Source organism: Myotis lucifugus, unplaced genomic scaffold (genome assembly GCF_000147115.1).
Source record: "Myotis lucifugus unplaced genomic scaffold, Myoluc2.0 scaffold_13, whole genome shotgun sequence".
NCBI lineage: Eukaryota > Metazoa > Chordata > Mammalia > Chiroptera > Vespertilionidae > Myotis > Myotis lucifugus.
In genome coordinates this window covers 1,406,865-1,429,142 of record NW_005871061.1, presented here as the reverse complement: position 1 = coordinate 1,429,142, position 22,278 = coordinate 1,406,865, and the positions used below count along the sequence as shown (strand labels likewise).

Below are 22,278 nucleotides of genomic sequence, written 5' to 3'. Positions count from 1 at the left end.
ATGTGGTTGGGGGGGCACAAAGCTAAAGGGGGAGTTCTCTTGGTACTTGAGAGAAAGAAAAGTGGTACCACTTTTAAGATGGCTTCTCAGTTCTTTCTGTACATACAATGGATCAGAGCTCAGTGGAGGCATCGGGAAGCAATTTGGGGAAAGGGAAATTTCCTATGAATCTGTACACAAGGGTTAGGGAAGGGCATTTGTCCTTATCCTTATCCTTAAAGCCACATGAAAAGCAACAACAGGAAGTCAGGACATAAAGACAAAAGCATCTATAGAACCAACAAATGCAAACACTTAACAAGTGAGAACACTTTATTGAAGAACAAGTATATTTCAGGGGGTGGAGAACAAAGGAGCAAGTTACAGCACAGTATCCCAAGTTTGCCTTCCATTACAATATCAACCCACACCAAATAAACCTTTTAAAAACACTCCTCCATTCAGTTCACATATATAGGAGAGTCAGTGAGTGAGCACATGACTACCCTGACAGGTATTTCTTCTCCGGTATAGACTTCTTTCACAAATGACTGTGTAGATACACATGGAAGAATAAAAAGGTCAGTTTGGAACAGTAAGTTTTAGAAAACGAACCTTAGCTCATTAAAATCCTTCTTAGAAAGGTCTCAGCATATCACTCCCCTGTTACATCTTACATCTAGGTCAAGATTAGGAAACAATAGAAAAAAATAAGATCTGAAACCATTTCAAGAAAGAAGTCAGAATACATTATCTCGGAGCACTAACAGTGCCCAGCCTGGAGAAACACTGGACCAGTTTACACAGTACTTGGCTATTCTGGTGGAGAAAATGATATGTAGACCATATTCTGTGTGGTAATACATTGTGGACACAAACACTAAGAACGATGTGGTACATGTTGAGAATGAAGATGTCTTGCCTTTCATTAGAGAAATGAGCTCTCCAACAACCACTGTAACAGTTTAAATGCAAAGAATTCAACACAGACTGGAAGACACTTCAGCCTCAGGCACTCTGATCCTCTGGAACCACCAAGAACTACTTGCTGCTCATGTCCATCATGTCCATGACTTGGTCTAAAGGCTATTATTTAATTAAAGTGCTTTTTTAAAAGCAGCCCCATTATAAGGTATAGTGAAGGTGTCTAGAACCAGAAGGAACTGAATAATTTTCTTACCATTTCACAAAAACCATTAGACTCAAGCAAGGTGGAAACTGCTTAAAAAACAAGAGGAGTTAAAAGCAAAGTTCTAGAAATTTGTCAAGTAGAAAAGGCATTAAAAGCATAAATTAGAGAGGAAGGAGAGGACCTACTCACCTTTCTACCATCTTCTCCTGTCTTTAGTAACCCAACCCTGCTTCCCAGATCCTTGACCTCAGACCAGGAACACATTTAAACATAGATTCTTACTAATGCCAGAGGCAGCCAGGGCTTCCTAGGGAAGTAGGAACAAGGATAGTAAGACAGGAGATAAAAAGTTATTTTAAAACATTTTAGAAGTTAATTAAAACTCAGAGATATAAGAATGGACTTTGTAAGTATACTCGCTTCTGCACAAATAAAAACATTAAAGAGAACCTTATTCTTGAACCTGTTTTCAAAAGGGGAGCAAGTCTAGCATAGTGAGATTTATAGAAATACATATTTGTATACACATAGACATAACACACATATTAAATTATAAATCTTTACTCTTGGTTTCTTCACTTCCTCTGACTTTCTCTGGCCAACTCATAAACCGGCTTCTGCTTGGCCATCGAGGAACGAAGTTGCAGAGTCCCTTCTGCCCAAGACCCTGGGTACTGTCGCATCTTCTGCCACAAGCTCACTTCTTCCCCAGTCGAGTCCATCCAGTCCACCACTTCCCCATTACTGATCCCTGAAAAGAAACACCAGAGGAGCCTGAACGGGGATCCCACCCCTTAGCTCACCAGAAAAGATGGGCTTACAACAAGGATAGCCAGCCACCCCATAAATGACAGTGTGCCATGTAGATGGGCTAATAGGAACAGCAGTCTTGGAAGTATTCCCTGATGATTCTATTCCTGAGACTCTGTCACGAGGCTTCTGATTAATGAAATGGGACTCCAACTGGGACACCAATAGTTAGAGACCTCTTATTTTGAGGCTTGTGTGGAGCTCTGGTGTCTGACAACTCACCTCATGCCAGAGCTATTGCCCTTCTGGTATTGCCAACTTGACTTAAATGTTTTGTGTGGTGTTGTGTGTGTTTTTAATAAAGAAGCTGAACACCTTTTTTTCTAGCTGTAAACTCCAGGCCTGAAGTTAGGATTGTACATGGCCTCATTCCTATTCTCTTGTACATTCATTCAATAAACATTTATTGAGTGCCAACTGTTTGCCACTACTCTTCTAGGCTCTAGGGAATATAGTGATGAACAAAGCAGAAAAATTCCTGCCTGTAGGTGGCTTACATTTGAATAGGAAAGACAGAAAATATCCAAGTAAATCAACAAAAGTAATTCAGATAATGAGGTAAATGTCATGAAGTTAGTAAACCAGGTGATTTGTAGTGCCTAGAGCAGGACATCCTTTAGATGGAGTGGTCTGAGGGCCTCTATGAAAAGGAGACACTTGAGTCAAGATCTGAAGGATAGGAAGGAGCCAGCCTTTCCAGACAGGGAGAACACTAACTGCTTAAGTTATAAAGTGGGAATAAGATTGATATATTTGGAGAACAGAAAGAAAGTCATTGTGGTTGGAGCATAGTGAGTAAGCAGGAGAGATGCAGAGATGGATCATAAAGCAACAGAGAAGGTCTAGATCATATGGGGCCTGTAGGCATGCTGAGAACTTTGTTCTAAGTGCAATAGGAAGCCACTGAAGGTTTTGAAGCAGGAACTGACATGAATTGGCTTATATTTGTAAAAACATCATCCTAGATGCTTTGTGTTAAATGCTTTGTATGAGTTATTAATATACAATTACTATTTAAGGCCACAGGAATGAGAGACTATAGAGAAAAGAAACGGATATAAGACTATGCCTTAAGAAACACCAACATTTAGAGTTTGTGTATAGAATGAGGAAACTACAAAGAACATTGAGAAGGTGAGCAGTGAGTTAAAAGGGAGTATAATGTCTTGATTAAAAGCTAAGTATTTCAAGAAAAAGGAAGTGATCAGCTATGTTAAATAGCACTTAAAATTCTAGTAAGAGTAAAACAAAACTTTGGCAGAAGCAATTGCTCAGCGGAGTAGTGGGACAGAAGTCAGCTCACAGTGGATTGAAGACTAAAGAAGAGGGGAGGGAGTGGAGATAATTATTTTTAGTAAGTTAGAAGGGAGTTATAGGATCAAGGGAAGGTTTATTTATGTTTTTCAAAATCAGAAATACCAGAGCATATCTGTTTTCACCTCCAGTAGAGAGGCAGAGAGAATGAAACTGATCAGTCAGGAGAGATAGGAGATTCCAGAAGTGAGGTCATTAAGAGGTGAGGATATGATTCAGAACATTTGGAAAAAGATTGACCTTTGCTAGAAAGGGCCCTTCTTTCATTATGACAGGATGGAAGATGGAAATTATAGGTACAGATATAAGTAGGTTTTCAGATTTTTTTTTGGTGGGAAGATGATGGTGTTCCTGGCAATCAGGGTCACATTTATCTGTACACATAAGAAAGAGTACATGAGCTGTATTCCTCTAGGCCTGCACGTAGTATGTACTCAATAAATATTGGTTGAACATTAACTCAAAGAAAAGAAGAAAACTCCTGTCATAAAGAAGCTTTGTAGAGAGGAAGTTAGTTATATCGGGAGTGAAATGTACGAAAGGCCTTTAAGATAGTGAGGAAGGGGAGAAGCTCTCACCAGTGCCAACACCCAGCCTGACCCCTCCCAGGAAGTCATTGCTGGCCAGGGGCTCCCGGTCCCACACAGTCAGTTCCAGGCACATGTGTTGTAGATCTTCCAGCCTCACACCATTGTAGACAAATGTATGGTTGTAGTGGGGATTCAGGGTCTTCTTCATCACAGGAGTTTTACGCTTACTGGCCTTGTTCCTTGCAGGAAGGAGGTATCTGGCAGAGGGCGGGGAGTAATCAACAACCTACTCAAGTCTGGCAATATGTATCTAAATTCTCCTTTCCACTACTACAGGCCTAGATCAGGGATGTGTGCAAACTCTCAAATCCTAATATAAATATTCCTGCCTTTGAATCCGAAGCAGAGTTCCTACTAACCCCACTAGATCATTCATCTGATTCAATTCCTTCAACCATGAGAGAAAAGTAATATAATGTTATTCTATATATTAAAAATGGGTTTTAAATATTTGGTTACATTTCTTTTGGGCTAGTTCCTCTTTAAATAAAACCAAGGTTGCGGGCACATCCCCAGTGGGAGATGTGCAGGAGGCAGCTGATAGATGTTTCTCTCTCATTGATGTTTCTGGCTCTCTATCTCTCTCCCTTCCTCTCTGTAAAAAAATCAATAAAATATATTTTTTTTAAAAAAGAAAAGTAATATAATGTTATTCTATTTAAAATATTATATTATATTAAAAATGGGTTTTAAATATTTGGTTACATTTCTTTTGGGCTAGGTCCTCTTTAAATAAAACCAATGTTAGTAACTATTGACATAGCCAAACATGATTTACTTGAGAGCTTAATTCAGGGGGTGATCTATAATTTGGGGAAAGCTAGCATTGCTTAAATATTGTAGGGAACAAAGTAATGAGCCCTCAAATCTTAACTGTCAGGGGACAGAGGTTTATTATTATTATTATTATTAAGGATTAATTAATAGTATAAGTCTATAACAAAGGAAAAGCCAAACCTATCTGTCTACCACCCTTCTCTTTGGCAATCAGCACTACAATCCAGTCCAAACTGAGCTTAGACCAGTGCAAATGTTGTAGTGGTGGTTTTGCCATAAATTTCAGGAAAAAAAGTTGGTTGCTGGAGGTGGTAGAACACACAAATATAATATCCACAGAGAAAGGTTAAATTGAGCTTCTCCCTTAGCTCTCTTATCCTAAAATTGGTTAATTTCATGCTGGTCCAGGGACTCACCCCTTGACAAAGCTGTCTGAAGTCCCTCCTGATTTGGCAGCCGTCAGGTTCTTGGCTTCTTTGATCCATACCTGGAGCTCTCCCCCTTCCCCACCTTTACCTGTAAGGGATGTCAGCCATAGCAAATAAGTGAGCCCCTACACCTCCAGATTTCTCTTGAGCTTTATCTACATAGCATTTCCTTCCCTTGCTCCTGAAGGCAGCAAGCTCCATAACTGGACTGCACCTGGCTTGGATTCTCAGTACCTAGCAGAGTGCCTGACAGTAAGCAATAAACGCTCAATTAAGAAAAACAGCAATAAATGCTTATAGAAATCTTGCTGTGTGTCAGATTCTATGTTAAGCATTTAATTATTAAAATAACCCTATCCTATATAATAAAGAGGTAATATGCAAATTGACCGTCACACCCTTGCACAAGATGGCCACACCCATGTGGACACAAGATGGCCGCCCCCATGTGGTCACAGTTAGGAGTCGATCAGGCTGGTAGGGGAGTGGTTAGGGGCAATCAGACAGGCAGCCACAAGATGGCCTTCAGGGGAGGGCAGTTGGGGGGGACCAGGCCAGCAGGGGAGGGCAGTTGGGGGCAATCAGGCCGGCAGGATAGCAGTTAGGCATCGATCAGGCTGGTAGGGGAGTGGTTATGGGCAATCAGACAGGCAGGCAGGCAATCCCTGTGGGATCGGGCCTAAACCAGCAGTTGGACATACTCCAAGGGGTCCCAGATTGGAGAGGGTGCAGGCTGGGCTGAGGGACACCCCCCTCCAATGCACAAATTTCATGCACCAGGCCTCTAGTTATCTACAATACTATTATTGTCCTCATTTTATAGATGAGAAAATTGAGCCTTAGAGAAATAAAGTTGCCTAATATTAGTTGAATGACTAAAAAAAGAGGACTCCTCCACTGTGTTCTTGATTCTACTCCCACTTCACAGGATTCATCAGGCATCACCAATTTCAACCCCCATCTCCCATTTTTAATATCTCTTTTTTCACTGGTCCCTTCCCTTCAGTCTAAATATCTGCTAATCTCATCTCTCCTTGTAAAAATATATTTTAAAAAGAAAATTGCCTTTCAACCTTGTCTCATTTTCAGGCTATTCTCTATGTCCCTCCTTTCTTTTGCCATCAATTATCCTGAAAAAAAGAGTCCACACTCAGTACCTCTACTTCTTTTGCCTCATTCACTCTGCCCAGTTTCTAGTGAAATCTGGCTTCTGCTTTAACACCCATAAGCCATGTCTTCTCAGTCCTCATTGGGCCTGACCTCCCAGTAGTATGTCAGTACTGTTGACAAGCCCCACTCCCTTCTTCAATCTCTATCATGGCATTGCTCTCTCCTGATAACCCCCTATCTCACTGGCTTTTCTTTCCCTCTTCAACCTTTATAATGGTGACATTTCCCATGGCTCTATCCTTGCCTCTCTTCTCTAGTCATTTTGCACAACCTCCTTGGGGATGCCATTGATTCCCCACATCCTATAGTGAGACTTTGATGTAGGTATCTTTTTTAAGAACTTTGGGTTTCTATTGCCAATAGATAAATTTCAACTCCTTACTATTAGGTTCAAGGCCCTTTTTGGTGGGGCTCCAGCCTCACCAACAATTCCAGCCCTACTCCCATATCTATATCCTGTAACTCCAGCCCCACTGAAAAAAGGACTTCACTCCTTCACACTCACATACACCCCATATTTACCATGATCATGCTATTTTCTCTTCTGGAAATGCTCTTCTCACCCCATCCTCTTCCTTTTCTGCCTGATAAAGTCTTAAGTCCAGTTTCATCATTACTTTCTCTTTAAAGCTCTCCCAAATTTAACCAGAAAGAATTAATCACTCCTGCATCTATATTCTTTTTGCATATGACTGTCTTTCTTGCTAAACTAAGCTTCTCAAGGGGGGCAAATATCATGTCTCATTCATCTACATATCCATAGTCACTAGCACAGTGGCTGGTATGTTGATTCACTCTTCCTCAGCCTTCAACTTCCTGTCCCTCATTCTTCACCACCCCTTCCAACCATCCTTTCTAAGTCCCAAGGTTTCTGTTCTGTGCTGCCCTCTTAGTAGCTTGCCACAGCTGGACCAAGACCAAGTTAGTTTAATAACCTAAAAAATTAAATGCCAACCCTGAGGCATTCCCTTTTGGTTAAAAAATGCAGAAAAGGCTTACTTAGTAAGTAAATGAATCTTCCCTAGAAGATGATCCAGGGCTCATCTCAATCTGGTCTCTCCAACAGTGGTAGCCACCTCATACAGATCCTTTACAGAAGATAAGGGCTAAACCCAGGGCCCCAAAGAAAACTCACTCTTTTTCCGGTCACCTCCAACAGGGAGTTTGGAGGCTGGGATGTATTTCAATGAAACCACCAACTCGCCTTTGTGTGATGACAAGCCAGTCAGGGACTCAGCACTGATCTGAAACACAGGGAAACGCAAGGTCAAGCTGAGCTTTTCAGGATTTGTTGGGACCTCTTGCTGAGGAGATTCTAAAATTATCCCCCCAAACAGCTCCACAGCATGAGGATCCTTCTCCTTATGAATATAATCCAGGGTCCCTAGGCCATGGCAGCCACAGGTTTCTAAGGTAATTTCTTCAGAAGGAGATGCAGAAGAACCAACAAAAAGTCTTCTGCAATGCCCACTATTTTACTACTTGGTGATACACCTACTAGATTCCAAATACCCTCACAGGTCTTCCAGCATGCTTGTCACACAAACTCATAGAGGACTGATACCATGATGAAGGATTTAGCTACGAGTATTATTAGTAAAAGCCATGGAAACAACTTACATGTCAATCAATATAGGAAAGGTTAAATGAGTGTTTTTAATGCCCTCATATGGCATATGGCATGCAATCATCAAAAGAATGTGGTGAATCTGTACGCACTGACATGGAAAGATATCCAACATGTTAAGTTACTAAAGCAAGATGCAGAAAAGTATCCCATTTATATTAAAATATATTCATATTTTTACATATTCATATTTTTATATATGTATATGTGTATGTATGTATGTAAGAAAGGATTATTATCATTATCACTTAAATAGTACTTACTCTGTGCCAGGCACTGTTATAAGTACTCTAAGTATATCATTTTGTTTAATCCTCAAAACAGTCCCTATTAGTTACTATTGTTCCCATTTTACAGATTATGAAACAGGGGAACAGAGAGGTTAAGTAATTTACCCAAGTTCACACAGTAATTGACAGAGGCAGGATTCAAATTCAGACATTAACCACTCTACTACACTGCATAGAAAACCCCCAAAGGATACAGACAAACTTAACACTTATTTCTTGTAAGGAAGGGAATGGAATGGTGAAAGAAAAAAGGGCTTTCACATTTTATTCTGTATATGTCTATATAGAGAATAGCATGTATCACTTGAATGATCTTCAAAGAAACATTTTCTTAAAGAAAGCTTCTCATAAAAAAAATTGAGGGCTAGATGGAACTCTGTTACAAGGACTTGAATATGTAGCAATTTTTTATTTCAAATTTATGTTACTTTTGATTAATGACTGTCTCTATCATTAGAATCTAAATGCCAGAAGTACAGGAATCAAGCCTGTTCATCCTAGTATGCCCAACACTTAGCAAAGTTCCTGGCATGTACATGCTCCACAAATATTTACTGAATGAATGCAAAAGTGAATGAATGAATGTCCGGGATGAACAGCAAGTGGCCTTTCATCTTGGGCTGTGGGTAGCAGAACTGCTTCGCTCTATTGGCTCTTTCAGCATGCCTCTGCTCTTTATGCTTTAGTAGAGCATGAGCTGATGCACCCTAAAAATGCCCTTTCACCTGCCTGTGTTCACCAGGGCTCCTCTAAATGAGATCCTCATCATTAAAGACATCAATGCCAGGAGGACATAATCCTTATAACTTTAGAAAATGTACCACATACCCAGAATGCACAAAGTTTAGTGTATGGGTGAGAGAAAGAAAAAGGAGGTAATAGTGGTTACCAGAGGGAAAGGGGGTTGGGGGGAGGACATAGAGATTAAAGGGGGTCAAATGCAAGGTGATGGAAGAAAACTAGACTTCAGGTGGTGAGAACACAATAGAGTACACAGATGTCGTATTATAAAGTTGTAAACATGAAATTTGTATAATGTTGTTAACCAATGTTACCCCAATAAATTCAATGTAAAAAATAATAAAGGTGGTGGATGCCTGGAAGAAAATATTGATTGGGAGGCAAAAAGATTACTGGGGGGAAAAACAAACAAACTAGGGACAATAAATGTAGAATGTTTTAAGTTAAATAGATATGTAATATTGAAATGGTCTTTGTATTGTTTATAAAATGTCTACAAAATTTAAATTTCTAAATTGTGAATTTCAGTGGACTGTTAAGAATTGGATTTAGCCTTAGTTGGAAATTGGCATGTTTGTTTCAGTAATATATCTTCATTCTGGTTCCAAATAATTGCAAAGAGCAAATACCTCCATTTTAATACAGCTTTAAATTGATGTGAAGCATTTTTATTGGCAGTAGTTCATGATGGTTTGTACTACCATTTCCAATATAATTGTATCAACTGTAGGCCCTTGAGAGAACGACTTGTGTGCCAAATGCTTACGAAATTCTAAATTTCTAACAATATGCTATAGTTTTGTGATAATTTATTTCCTGTTTTTACTAGTATTTAAAGGGGCAAATTTAATTTTTACTGGTGGTTTTGGGTGTTTTTAGAGGGCAAAAGCTATCAAAATATTATATGTACATTTCCTTTGACTCAGCAGTTCCATCACCAGAAATTTCTCCTATAGTCACATATATTACAGCAAAGGTTAACAGCAAAAAAAGCAACAATTTAAATGTATATCAGTGGGGGAATGGTAAATAAATTATAATATAGGCACATGAAAGAATATTATACAGCAATAAAAATGAGATAGATCTGTAAGTGATGGCAGAGAAAGATGTCCATGATAAATGACAAATTGTTAAATAAAAAATCAAGATATTTATAAACAATGAGTTTTGTATGAGCCATTTGTGTAAAAAGGAAAAAAATATAAATCCATATGTGCACATTTGTGCTGCTTACAATTTCTATAAAGTTATCCAAGTAGTTGATAAACAGTGATTATTTCTAGGGAATGGAACCTACTTTTCTTCTTATACATGTCTATGTTGTTTTAATTTTTAACCATGTACATATAAATTCTTAATTTTTAAATGAGTGTTATTACACACACACACACACACACACACACACACACGGTAAAAAGTTCAAACACTTTAAAAGGGCATATATACTGAGTGGCCAGATTATTATGACCAACCAGATTATTATGACCACCCCATCAGTACTTCATTGACACTTCCAAAAATACTGAATATTGAAAACTTCCTAAGCAAATACTCTCAAGGTTTTATTATTATTATTATTATTTGCATAACTAATTCAATTCATTGTACTGATGGAGTGGTCATAATAATCTGGCTGGTCATAATAATCTGGCCACTCAGTGTAGAGAAAAGTAAATTACCCTCCCACCTCGGTCTCTCTTCCTGGAGGCAGCCACTACTACTAGTTTCTTGTCTATCTTTCCAGAAATATTCTATGTGCCATGTCTTATTTTTAGCAATTAAAATGCTAGTATAAAAAAGTGTTACAGAAGGACCTTAAAATTGAACAGTTATGATAATCAAGAAGTCCTGACTCTGTTTTAGCAACTTCATCTTAACCAGAATGACAGCAACCTATTGAATGTCCATTATGTACCAGGCACTAATTGGTACTTTGTATACAATCCTGCAAAAGAGGAATATTATTATCTTCATTTTATAGATGAAAAAACTAAGGTTCACAGAAGTTAGGTGACTTACCTAAGTTATTTTATAAATTAGATGACTTAACTACCTGGCAAATAGCAGGACCAGGATTCAAATCTAGGTCGGCACTCAAATCCTAGCCACTATTATACACACTGATAAACTCTTACCTGAGGTGCCATCTCCATTTCCATTGCTTGTGTTACCAAGAGCACAGCAATTGGAACTCCATTAATTGTTTTACTTCCCACTTCTTTAATGAAAAAGTTAGCTTGGGAAAGGAGCGCAGATTAGGATACACCGAAAAGGTTAGCTTGGAGACGAGGTGCAATTTAAGATGTTAGGATATAGCCAGACTCTGGAAGTTTAGGAGGAAAAGCGTGGCACACATATGAAAGACTTTTCAAAGAAAACTATGGCTTCATCTGCTGGTCATACAAGTGCATCTGAAATTACTGTCAAACTCAGAACCTCCAGCAGAGTGCGCTAGAACTATACAGCATTCTACATTCAAAGACGTTACCAACAAGTACCAGCAGAGGACACTGCAAACAATTCCACCTCAGATGCAAACTGCCTGAGTTGTAAAAGCAGACAGACTACCTTTCCATGCAAAGGAAGGCAATGTTCCAGTTTCTTATCAAGCTTCCAGGAATCCATCTGGACATCTGCCTCTCCAAGAAAAGTGTTTCTACCAAAACGACCATGATGCCAAACTGAGAACTGCAATGTCCTTTGGGCCAGGAGAGATTCTGGGATCTCATACTGTAAAAAACAAGGAGAAAACCAAGATAATTAGTGATAATTCCTCAGCAAAGATTACTCCAAAATCTGAGCAACCATACCCAAAGTTCATAGTATCAAACATCACATTACTCTAGTCCAGTGATGGCGAACCTTTTGAGCTCGGCGTGTCAGCATTTTGAAAAACCCTAACTTAACTCTGGTGCCATGTCACATATAGAAATTTTTTGATATTTGCAACCATAGTAAAACAAAGATTTATATTTTTGATATTTATTTTATATATTTAAATGCCATTTAACAAAGAAAAATCAACCAAAAAATGAGTTCGCGTGTCACCTCTGACACGCATGTCATAGGTTCGCCATCACTGCTCTAGTCCCTGAGCACTGAGTTTCCTCACTCAAAGCCTCCACTTACCCCATTTGATAAAAAACTACCATATTCCATGGGAGAACCTGGAAATTAATTTTCCTTGAGTGGGTAAGAGAATACTGGAACATTAAAAAAAATTGTCCAGAGACTCCTGATCCCAAATGATGCTATTTAAATTTTACTTTACAATTACAGATTATATTCAACATTATTTGGTATCACTTTCCGGTATATGCATAGTGGTTAGATAATCATAAGTTTTACAAAGTGCCCCCCCCAACATTACAAGTACCCACCTGGCACCATACATAAGTTATTACAATATTGTTCACTATAATCTGTGCTGTACCTTACATCCCCATGACTATTTTGTAATTACCAATTAGTACTTCTTTTTATTGTTGTTAATCCTCACCTGAGGACATTTTCCCATTGATTTTTAGAGAGAGTGGAAGGGAGGGGGCGAAACAAAGAGAGAAACATCCATGTGAGAGAGACACATTGCTTGTCTCCTGCATGTGCCCCAATTGGGGATTGAGCCTGCAACGGAGGTTTGTGCCCTTGATCAGAATGGATCCTGTGACCCTTCAGTCCATGGGCTGATGCTTTATCCACTGAGTCAAACCAAACCGGCTAGGGCCCAACTAGTACTTCTTAATCCCTTCGCCTTTTTTCCCCAGCTCCCCTAGACCCCACTCCTTTCTGGCACCCATCACTGTGTTCTCTGTACCTGTAAGTCTGTTTCTATTTTGTTTATTTTCTTCTTCTTTTTAGCTCTAGTTGAATCCCATGTATTTCCCCCACTTGAATAATCTACCCAATCTCCCTGATCCTATTCTTGACTGTCTTCTCTCACTAGCACCTAGGTCCTGATCCTGCTCCAGGCAATTCTACTATGGCTGAAAGAGCACTGGATTTGGAATCAGGCATCCAGCCTTCTCACTTTCTGTGTGACTTTACAAACATGGTTTAACCACTCTGGACTTCAGTTCCTTCATATGTAAAATAGAATTATGGTAATGCCTCCCTTGTAGGATTGTGGGACTAGTACTGGGCTAAACTGGTGCTTCATTCAGTTTGGGCTCTTTGAATGAGGCTGCTGGGGAAACTGAGGTCACTCAAGGGCTCTTAACCTGGTACAAATTCGGGTTTCTTTGGATATATTCCCAGAAGTGGGATCACTGGGTCAGAAGGCATTCCATTTTTAATTTTTTGAAGAAATTGCATACTGTTTTCCACAGTGCCTGTACCAGTCTGCATTACTACCAGCAGTTCCCCAGGGGCTCCTTTTCTCCACATCCTCACTAGCACTTGTTAATTTATTGATGAGCCATCTGACAGGCATGAGGTGATATCTCAATGTGGTTTCAATTTGCATATCTTGATGATTAGTAATGTGGAGCATCTTTTCATGTATATTGGCAATCTGTATGTCCTCTTTGGAAAAGTGTCTATGCAGGTCCTTTGCCCACTTTTATTTTTTAATTTTTTTCTTTATTGATTAAGGTATTACATGTGTCCTTATCCACCCATTCTCCTCACACCCCTACTCATGCCCCCACCCCCCTGGTGTCTGTGTCCGTTGGTTAGGCTTATATGCATGCATACAAATCCTTTGGTTGATCTCTCCCCCTTACCCCCACCCTCCCCTACCTTCCCTCTGAGGTTTGATGGTCTGATTGATGCTTCTCTGTCTCTGGATCTGTTTTTGTTCATAAGTTTATGTTGTTCATTATATTCCACAAATGAGTGAGATCATGTGATATTTATCTTTCTCTGGCTGGCTTATTTCACTTAGCATAATGCTCTCCAGGTCCATCCATGCTGTTGCAAATGGCAAGAATTCCTTCTTTTTTACCACAGTGTAGTATCCCATCGTGTAGATGTACCAGTTTTTTAATCCACTCATCTACTGATGGGCACTTAGGCTGTTTCCGAATCTTAGCTATGATGAATTGTGCTGCTATGAACATAGGGGTGCATATATCCTTTCTGATTGGTGTTTCTAGTTTCTTGGGATATATTCCTAGAAGTGGGATCACTGGGTCAAATAGGAGTTCCATTTTTAATTTTTTGAGGAAACTCCATACTGTTCTCCACAGTGGCCGCACCAGTCTGCATTCCCACCAGCAGTGCATGAGGGTTCCTTTTTCTCCGCATTCTCGCCAGCACTTGTCATTTTTTGATTTGTTAATGATAGCCATTCTGACAGGTGTGAGATGGTACCGCATTGTTGTTTTGATTTGCATCTCTTGGATGATTAGTGACTTAGAACATGTTTTCATATGTCTCTTGGCCTTCCTTATCTCTTCTTTCGAAAAGTATCTATTTAGGTCCATTGCCCATTTTTTGATTGGATTGTTTATCTTCCTTTTGTTACGTTGTATGAGTTCCCTGTAAATGTTGGAGATTAAACCCTTATAGGCAATAACATTGGCAAATATGTTCTCCCATGCAGTGGGCTTTCCTGTTGTTCTATTGGTTTCTTTTGCAGTACAAAAGCTTTTTATTTTGATGTAGTCCCATTTGTTTATTTTCTCTTTAATTTCCATTGCCCTAGGAGCTGTATTGGTGAAGAAATTGCTTCGGCGTATGTCTGAGATTTTGCTGCCTGTGAATTCCTCTAATATTTTTATGGTTTCCCATCTTATGTTTAAGTCCTTTATCTATTTTGAGTTTATTTTTGTGTATGGTGTAAGTTGGTGGTCTTTCATTTTTTTGCATGTATCTGTCCAATTTTCCCAACACCATTTACTGAAGAGACTGTCTTGACTCCATTGTATGTTCTTGCCTCCTTTGTCAAATATTAATTGAGCATAGTGGTTTGGGTCGATTTCTGGGATCTCTATTCTATTTCATTGATCTATATGTCTGTTCTTATGCCAGTACCAGGCAGTTTTGAGAACAGTGGATTTGTAATACAGCTTGATATCTGGTATTGATATCACTCCTACTTTGTTCTTCTTTCTTAGGATTGCTGCAGCTATTCGGGGTCTTTTTTTATTCCAGATGAATTTTTAGAGAGTTCGTTCTAGGTCTGTGAAATATGCCATTGGCATTTTAATGGGGAGTGCATGGAATCTATAGATTTTTTTGGGTAGTATGGACATTTTAATGATGTTGATTCTAGCAATCCATGAACACAGTATGTTCTTCCATCTGTTTATGTCTTCCTCTATCTCTTTTTTCAGTGTCCTGTAGTTTTCCAAGTACAGGTCTTTTAACTCCTTAGTTAAGTATATTCATAGGTATCTTAATTTTTTTGGTGAGATGGTAAATAGGATTATTTTTTTAGTCTCTCTCTCTGTAAGTTCACTATTGGTGTATAGAAATGCCTCAGATTTCTTGGCGTTAATTTTGTATCCTGCTACATTGCCGAATTCATTTATTAAGTCTGATAGTTTTTTGATGGAGTCTTTAGGGTTTTCTATGTACAGTATCATGTCATCTGCGAATAATGACAGTTTTACACCTTCTTTTCCAATGTGGATACCTTTTATTTCTTCTTCTTGTCTAATTGCTATGGCTAGCACTTCCAGAACTATTTCGAATAGGAGTGGTGAAAGTGGGCATCCCTGTCTCCTTCCTGTTTTTAGGTGAAATGGTTTTAGTTTTTGCCCATTGAGTATGATGTTGGCTGTAGGTTTGTCATATAAGGCTTTTATTATGCTGAGGTATGAGCCCTCCATTCCCACTTTGCTGAGGGTTTTTATCAAGAAAGGGTGTTGGATTTTGTCAAATGCTTTTTCTGCATCAATTAATATGACTATGTGATTATTATCTCTCAATTTGTTTATGTGATGTATTACGTTTATTGATTTGCGGATATTGTACCATCCTTGCATCCCCAGTATAAATCCTACTTGGTCATGGTGTATGCTCTTTCTGATGTAATGCTGAATCTGATTTGATAGAATTTTGTTGAGGATTTTCCTTTTCCCAGTTTTTAATTGGGTTGTCTGTCTTCTTGGTGTTGAGTAGTATAAGTTCTTTATATATTTTGGAAATTAACCCCTTATTATATGTATCATTGGCAAATATGTTCTCTCATTCAGTGTGTTTCCTTTTCATTTTGTTGATGGTTTCTTTTGCCCATACACATTATTATTGCCTAAAACACGGCTTCTTGGTAGTAGTTAGGTCCTGCCTCCACTGTGCTTGGCTGAGTTCACAAATCTCTTGTAACCTGTAGCTTTCCTATCAGTTCCCAGACTCTCCTCCCCTGCTAAGCTTTGTTTCCAGTCAGTAATTAAAACCTTCTTCTGCTGCTAGAACCACCATAGATTCCTTGGTTTCATGGGTTGGCAAAGGATTGGTCTTCACCACCATAGGGGCCAGAGTTTCTGCCTCCAAGTTTCCTCATTTCATGGGTCCAAACTTTGAAGATTGATTGTTGTACCAGTAATTGCCAAAATCATTGTAGCTTCAACCACCTCTAAAATTGCTTCCATCATTACCAAATACACAATAGCCATCCCAGCTACCACCATATCTACCACTACCATGGCTACCACCAAAGCCACCTCGACCACTGAAGTTTCCTCCACAACCAAAGTTGTCATTCCCACCAAAGCCACCTCTGCAATCATTACCAAAGTATCCAGAACCACTTTGACCTTTTTGGCAGGATGAAGCACTAGCCATCTCTTGTTTAGATAGGGTTTCCTTAATTCACAGTTATGGCTATTCACATTATGGTATTTATGAATGACAGTCTTGTCTACAGAGTTATGGTCATTAAAGGTTACAAAAGCAAACCTCTCTTCTTGCCACTGCCTCAGTCAGTCATGATTTCAATCAGTTCAATTTTCTCATACTGTTCAAAATAATCCCTTAGGTGATGTTCTTCAATGTCTTCTTTAATACCACTGACAAAAATATTTTTCACAATTAAGTGGCCATCAGGTCTTTGAGAATCTTCTCTTGAAACAGCATTCTTTAGTTCCACAACTCTTCCATCCACCTTGTGTGATCTTGCATTCATGGCTGCATCCACCTCCTCCACAGTGGCATTAATGACAGACCCAAAGCCTCTGGAGTGCTTGGTGTTTGGATCTCTCATCACCGCACAGTCTGTGAACATTCCCCATTGTTCATATTCACTCCTCAGATTCTCAATGGTTGTTCCAAAGCCCAAACCTCTGTTAAAGAGCTTCTGCATCTGTTCAGGCTTTTGGGGAGATTCTGACATAGACATGAGGACTGCAAGGGGGGGGGACTTTAATGATGCTTACTCATTGGCATCTACTGGCAGAAAGCTGTGTTGTTTATTTTAATCTCTATTTCATTTATTTCTGCTTTGATTATTATTTCCTTCCTTCTACTCAACCTGGGCTTTGTTTGTTGTTCTTTTACTGGTTCCTTTAGGTGTAAGGTTAGATTGTTTATTTGAGATTCTTCTTTTTTAAAAAAAATAGATCTTTATTGTTGGAAGTATGACATATGTCCCTTTTTTTCCTCCATTGCACTCTCCCACCCCCACCCCAATCCTTCACCACCCTCTGTCTGTGTCCTTGGGTTATGCGTATATGCATATGAGTCCATTGATTGATATCTTCCCCCCTCCACCCTCCTCTGCCTTCCCTCTGAGGTTTGACAGTTTGTTCGATGTTTCTATGTCTCTGGATCTATTTTTGTTCATCAGTTTATGTGGGTCATTAGATTCCACATGAGTGAGATCATGTGATATTTATCTTTCTCTGACTGGCTTATTTTGCTTAGCATGATGCTCTCTAGGTCCATTCATGCTGTTGCAAATGGTAAGAGTTCTTTCTTTTTCATAGCTGCATAGTATTCCATTGTATAGATGTACCATAGGTTTTTAATCCACCCATCTGCTGATGGGCACTTAGGCTGTTTCCAAATCTTAGCTATTGTAAATTGTGCTATGAACATAGGGGTGCATATATTCTTTCTGATTGGTGTTTCTGATCTCTTAGGATATATTCCTAGAAGTGGGATCACTGGGTCAAATGAGAGTTCCATTTTCAATTTTTTGAGGAAACTTCAAACTGTTTCCCACAGAGGCTGCACCAGTCTGCATTCTCCAAAATGGACATACAGAAGGCCAAAAGGCATAGGAAAACGTGCTCAAAGTCACTGATCATCCGAGAGATGCAAATCAAAACAACGAGGTAGCACTTCACACCTGTAAAAACGGCTATCATCAACAAATGAACAAGTGACAAGTATTGGCGAGGATGCGGAGAAAAGGGAACTTTTGTGCAGTATTGAGATTTTTCTTGAGGTAGGCCTGTATTACTATGAATTTCCCCACTGAGACTGCTTTCACTGTGTCTCATAAATTTGGGGTTGTTGTGTTTTCATTTTTATTTATCTCAAGGTATCTTTTGAATTCTTTCTTGATCTTGTTGTTAATCAATTTATTGTTTAGTAATATGTTATTTAACCTCTATGTGTTTGTGTGTTTTTCATTTTTTCTTGTAATTGATTTCTAGTTTCAAAATATTGTGATTGGAGAAGATACTTGATATGACTTCAATCTTCTTAAATTTATTGAGATGTTTTAACATGTGGTCTATTTTGCAAAAAAGTTCCATGTGCACTTGAAAAGAATGTATATTCTGACATTTTGGAGTAAAATGATCTGAAAACATTAATTAAATCCATCTGGTCTAATGTGTCATTTAAGGCTGCTGTTTCCTTGTTGATTTTTCATCTGGAAGATCTATCCATTAATGTCAAGGGGTGTTAAGGTAGCCTGCTATGACTGTATTACTCTTGACCTCTCCCTTTATGTCCATCAATATTTCCTTTATATATTTACATGCTCCTGTGTTGGGTGCATAAATGTTGGATTGATCCAATTATTTTTATGTAATGTCCTTCTTCGTCTTTTTTAATAGCCTTTAAAATCTACTTTGTCTGATATAAGTACTGATATCCCAGCCTTTTTTATATTCTATTTGCATGAAATGTTTTTTCCATCCTTTACTTCAGTCTGTGTGTCTTCTGATATGAAGTAGACCTCTTGTAGACAGCAGGATCTTATTTTCTTATCCATTCAGCTACCCTATGTCTTTTGATTGGAGCATCTAATCCATTTAAATATAAGGTGATTATTTATAGGTACCTATTTATTGCTATTTTCATTCATATTTATTTTTCTGTTTTTACTTTCTTTTTTCTTTAACTCCCTTGAACCTATCTTGTAATACCAGTTTGGTGGTGATGAACTCCTTTAGCTTTTTCTTCTCTGAGAAGCTCTTTATTTTCCTTCAGTTTTAAATGGTAGCCTTGCCAGGTAGAGTAATCTTGGTTCTAGGTCTTTATTTATCACAACTTTGAATATTTCATACCAGTCACTTCTGGCCTGAAAAGTTTCTGTTGAGGAATCAGCTCACAGCTTATGGGGGTACCTTTGCAGGTAACTGTCTTTCTCTTGCTGATTTTATGATTTTCTCTTTGTCTTTAACCTTGGCCATTCTAATTATGATGTGTACTGGTGTGGGTCTGTTTGGGTTAATCTTGTTTAGGACTCTGTACTTCCTGGACCTGTGTGTCTTTTTCATTCATCAGGGTAGGAAAGTTTTCAGTCATTATTTTTTCAAATAGGTTTTCAATCCCTTACCTCTCTTCTCCTTCTAGTTCCCAGATAATATGGATGTTGTTAAACTTAATGTCTTCACAGAGGTCCCTGAATCTTCATTTTCTTTAAATTCTTTTTTCCTTTCAATGCTCTGATTGGTGTTTTCTGCTACACTGTATTCCAAATCACTGATTCAATCCTCTTCATCTAATTTGTTATTGATTTCTGACAGTTTATTCTTCATTTTAGATATTGTATTACTCATTTTGACTATTTTTTATGGTTTCTATGTCCTTTCTTATGATTAGTAGCTCTTTTTTTGAAATTCTCACTGAGTTCATCCAGTCTTCCCCTAAGTTCCTTCAGCATCCTTATAACCATTACTTGAAACTCTGTATCATTTTATTGTTTGCCTCCATTCCATTTATTTCTTTTCCTGGAGAATTTTTCTATTCTTTTATTTGGGACATGTGTCTTTATCTTCCAATTTTGGCTGCCTCTCTGTGTTTTCTTCTAAGTATTTGGTAGATATGCTATTTCTCCCAGGTTTTGTAGAGTGGTCTTATGTAGTTGGTGTTCTATGGGTCTTAGCAGTGCAGTTTTATGATTACCTGAGCTGAGTGCTTTAGGAGTGTGTCTTGTGTGGGTTATGTGATCCCTCCTATTGCATTTGAGTCTTGAATGATGTTGGCCCAACTGTGGGTGGAGTTGACCCTCAGGCAGGCTCAGCCTGTGAGAATTGACCCCAAGTATATGAGCTGCTGACCCCTGAGGTGGAACTTGCACCTGCAGGTTCTGTTACATGCCCAGACCTCCTTTCTGTGCGCCGTGTTCTGATGTGGTCTCAAGCTAGCCAACAATGTGTTGGTTCTGAGGCCTCTTGGAAGGGACTCCAGTGCCCGTCAATTTAGACAGTCTGTAGCCGGTCCCAGGTTACCTGTTAGGCGCCACAAGGAAATCCACGGTTGGTAGCTGCTCTTGCATGGCCTGAGTTCTTACTGGAGGGGCCAAGCTGTGCATTAAGGCTAGCTGACACCAGTACTGAGTCTGGGGCAGGTCACCAAAAGTCCCAAGGCACCCCAAAACTCATCACCGCCTGCTGGTTGCCTATTAAACTCAGTCTCTAAAAGAGCCCCTGGCAGTACATGAGTTGCATGAGGCAGGTTCTCAGTGAGTTACCCGGTAGGGGTGAGTGTTTCATACAAAGTAGGCACCAGTGCCGGGTCTAAGGCCACTCAGCAAAAGTCTCAGCGTATGCCAAGGCCAGCTGCTACCTGCCTGAGGCCTGCAGACCTTTGCAGTGGGGTGGGCCTGAGGGAGTTGGCAGAGAGGGGTTAATGCCTCTCCCTAGGCTCATGCTGTGTGATCGTGGAAACTGGCCAAACACAGGAATGGTGGTGCCTCCTTGTGCATGTGGGGAAAAAGGGCCCTTACCCCAAAGCTACACAACTCAGTTTCTCCCTGTGTGTCTCTTGCATTCCCTGAGTTTTTCTTAATTTCCTTGAGAGTTTTTCAAGAAAGACTGCAATGCAGGTCCAGGCTGGAGGCCTTGAGCAGATATCTCCATTGGAGTTATCTTGGCAGAGTGGGCCTCAGGTACTCAGTGGGGAGGGGCCAGTGCATCTCTCCTGGCTAATGCTGTATGGATGGAAGTGCTTGACCCAGGAAAGATGGCATCAATGGGCAGTATAAAAGACAGACCCAGCACAAGTACATTGGTGGCTATCCCTCCAGCCCTTTCCCCAAGTCATTCAACCAAATCTCTTCCTGTATGAAACCAGTCTCCTCCCTCCTTCGAGCCATCATCCCTTCCACAGAGCCCAGGGTGAGTGTCTGAAAGTGAGATTTTGTGTACTGGTTCTTTAAGAGGATTCCTGGGTTTCCAGCAGTCTCCCATCACACCTTTGTGGATGGATTCCCTGCTGATTTTCACAGCCAGATATTATGTGAGCTCCTTTTCCCAACTAGGGTACTCTGGGCTAGGGAGTCTGGCATGTAGTTGAGGTCCCTTGCTCCTATGAGGGAACCTCTTCAGCAGAAATATCCCTTCAGGTTCTAAACCACAGCAAGTGCGTACAGGGTCAGTCCTTTTCATGTCTCTGCCCCTCCTACCAGTCTCAACGTGCCTTCTTCTGTATATCCTTAGTTATGACTTCTGTTCAGCTAGTCTTCAGTTGGGTATTCAGATTGATTGTTCTGTAGTTTAGTTGTAATTTTGCTATGGTCCTAGGAGAAGGTAAGTGTAACTTCTATCTACTCTGCCACCATCTTTGATCCACCAAATGTCTTCTTAAATGGAGATTTGTGGCCATGTGAATATCTATCTTCACAACAATCCATGAAAGCCAGATCACCTTTGTTCTCTTCTCTGGAGGCCAGGATGTGAACAGATGCCCATAGTGTATTCCTAGACACAGACATGGCCACTGAAAACCATGTCAACCAGCCATGTAGCAGGAGAACAGCTACAGCTTACTTAGTGCACAAGATAGAACATGTTCCCCTTCCCTCTGGATCTGGATACTTACTCTGAAGGTCTCATCATATAGTGGATTGATGGTGTCCCTCTTGATGCTGGTTTTTCTTTTTCCTTGCCTGGACTTGTCAGGCAGCAGATAAGTCTTCACATATCTGGAAACCAGAAATTAAAATGTCATATCAAACCCTCTTAGATATGCCATTCTTGCATTTTCCCGATCGTGGTCCCTTTCCCACATCTCTCCTAACCACTCTCAATCACACATTCCTATTCGTCCAGGAAGGGATAATCTCAGTTCAAGAGTT

The 22,278-nt window shown here is 39.6% G+C and overlaps 1 protein-coding gene and 1 pseudogene across 1 annotated transcript in view; both read right to left on the bottom strand.

Moving 5' to 3' along the window:
• Window positions 1–294: 294 nt before the first annotated feature.
• SYTL4 (synaptotagmin like 4) overlaps window positions 295–22,278 on the bottom strand; it is a 73,891-nt gene continuing 51,907 nt past the window's right edge. Inside the window, exons 12-17 of the mRNA XM_006084690.3 lie at window positions 22,023–22,125; window positions 11,430–11,591; window positions 7,336–7,444; window positions 5,019–5,118; window positions 3,814–4,022; window positions 295–1,862 (exon numbers count right to left, since the gene is read on the bottom strand). Coding sequence (XP_006084752.1) covers window positions 1,687–1,862; window positions 3,814–4,022; window positions 5,019–5,118; window positions 7,336–7,444; window positions 11,430–11,591; window positions 22,023–22,125 — 859 coding nt within the window. The 3' untranslated portion in view covers window positions 295–1,686. The remainder of the gene's footprint in view (window positions 1,863–3,813; window positions 4,023–5,018; window positions 5,119–7,335; window positions 7,445–11,429; window positions 11,592–22,022; window positions 22,126–22,278) is intronic.
• Window positions 16,193–17,142, bottom strand: LOC106696338 (annotated as a pseudogene).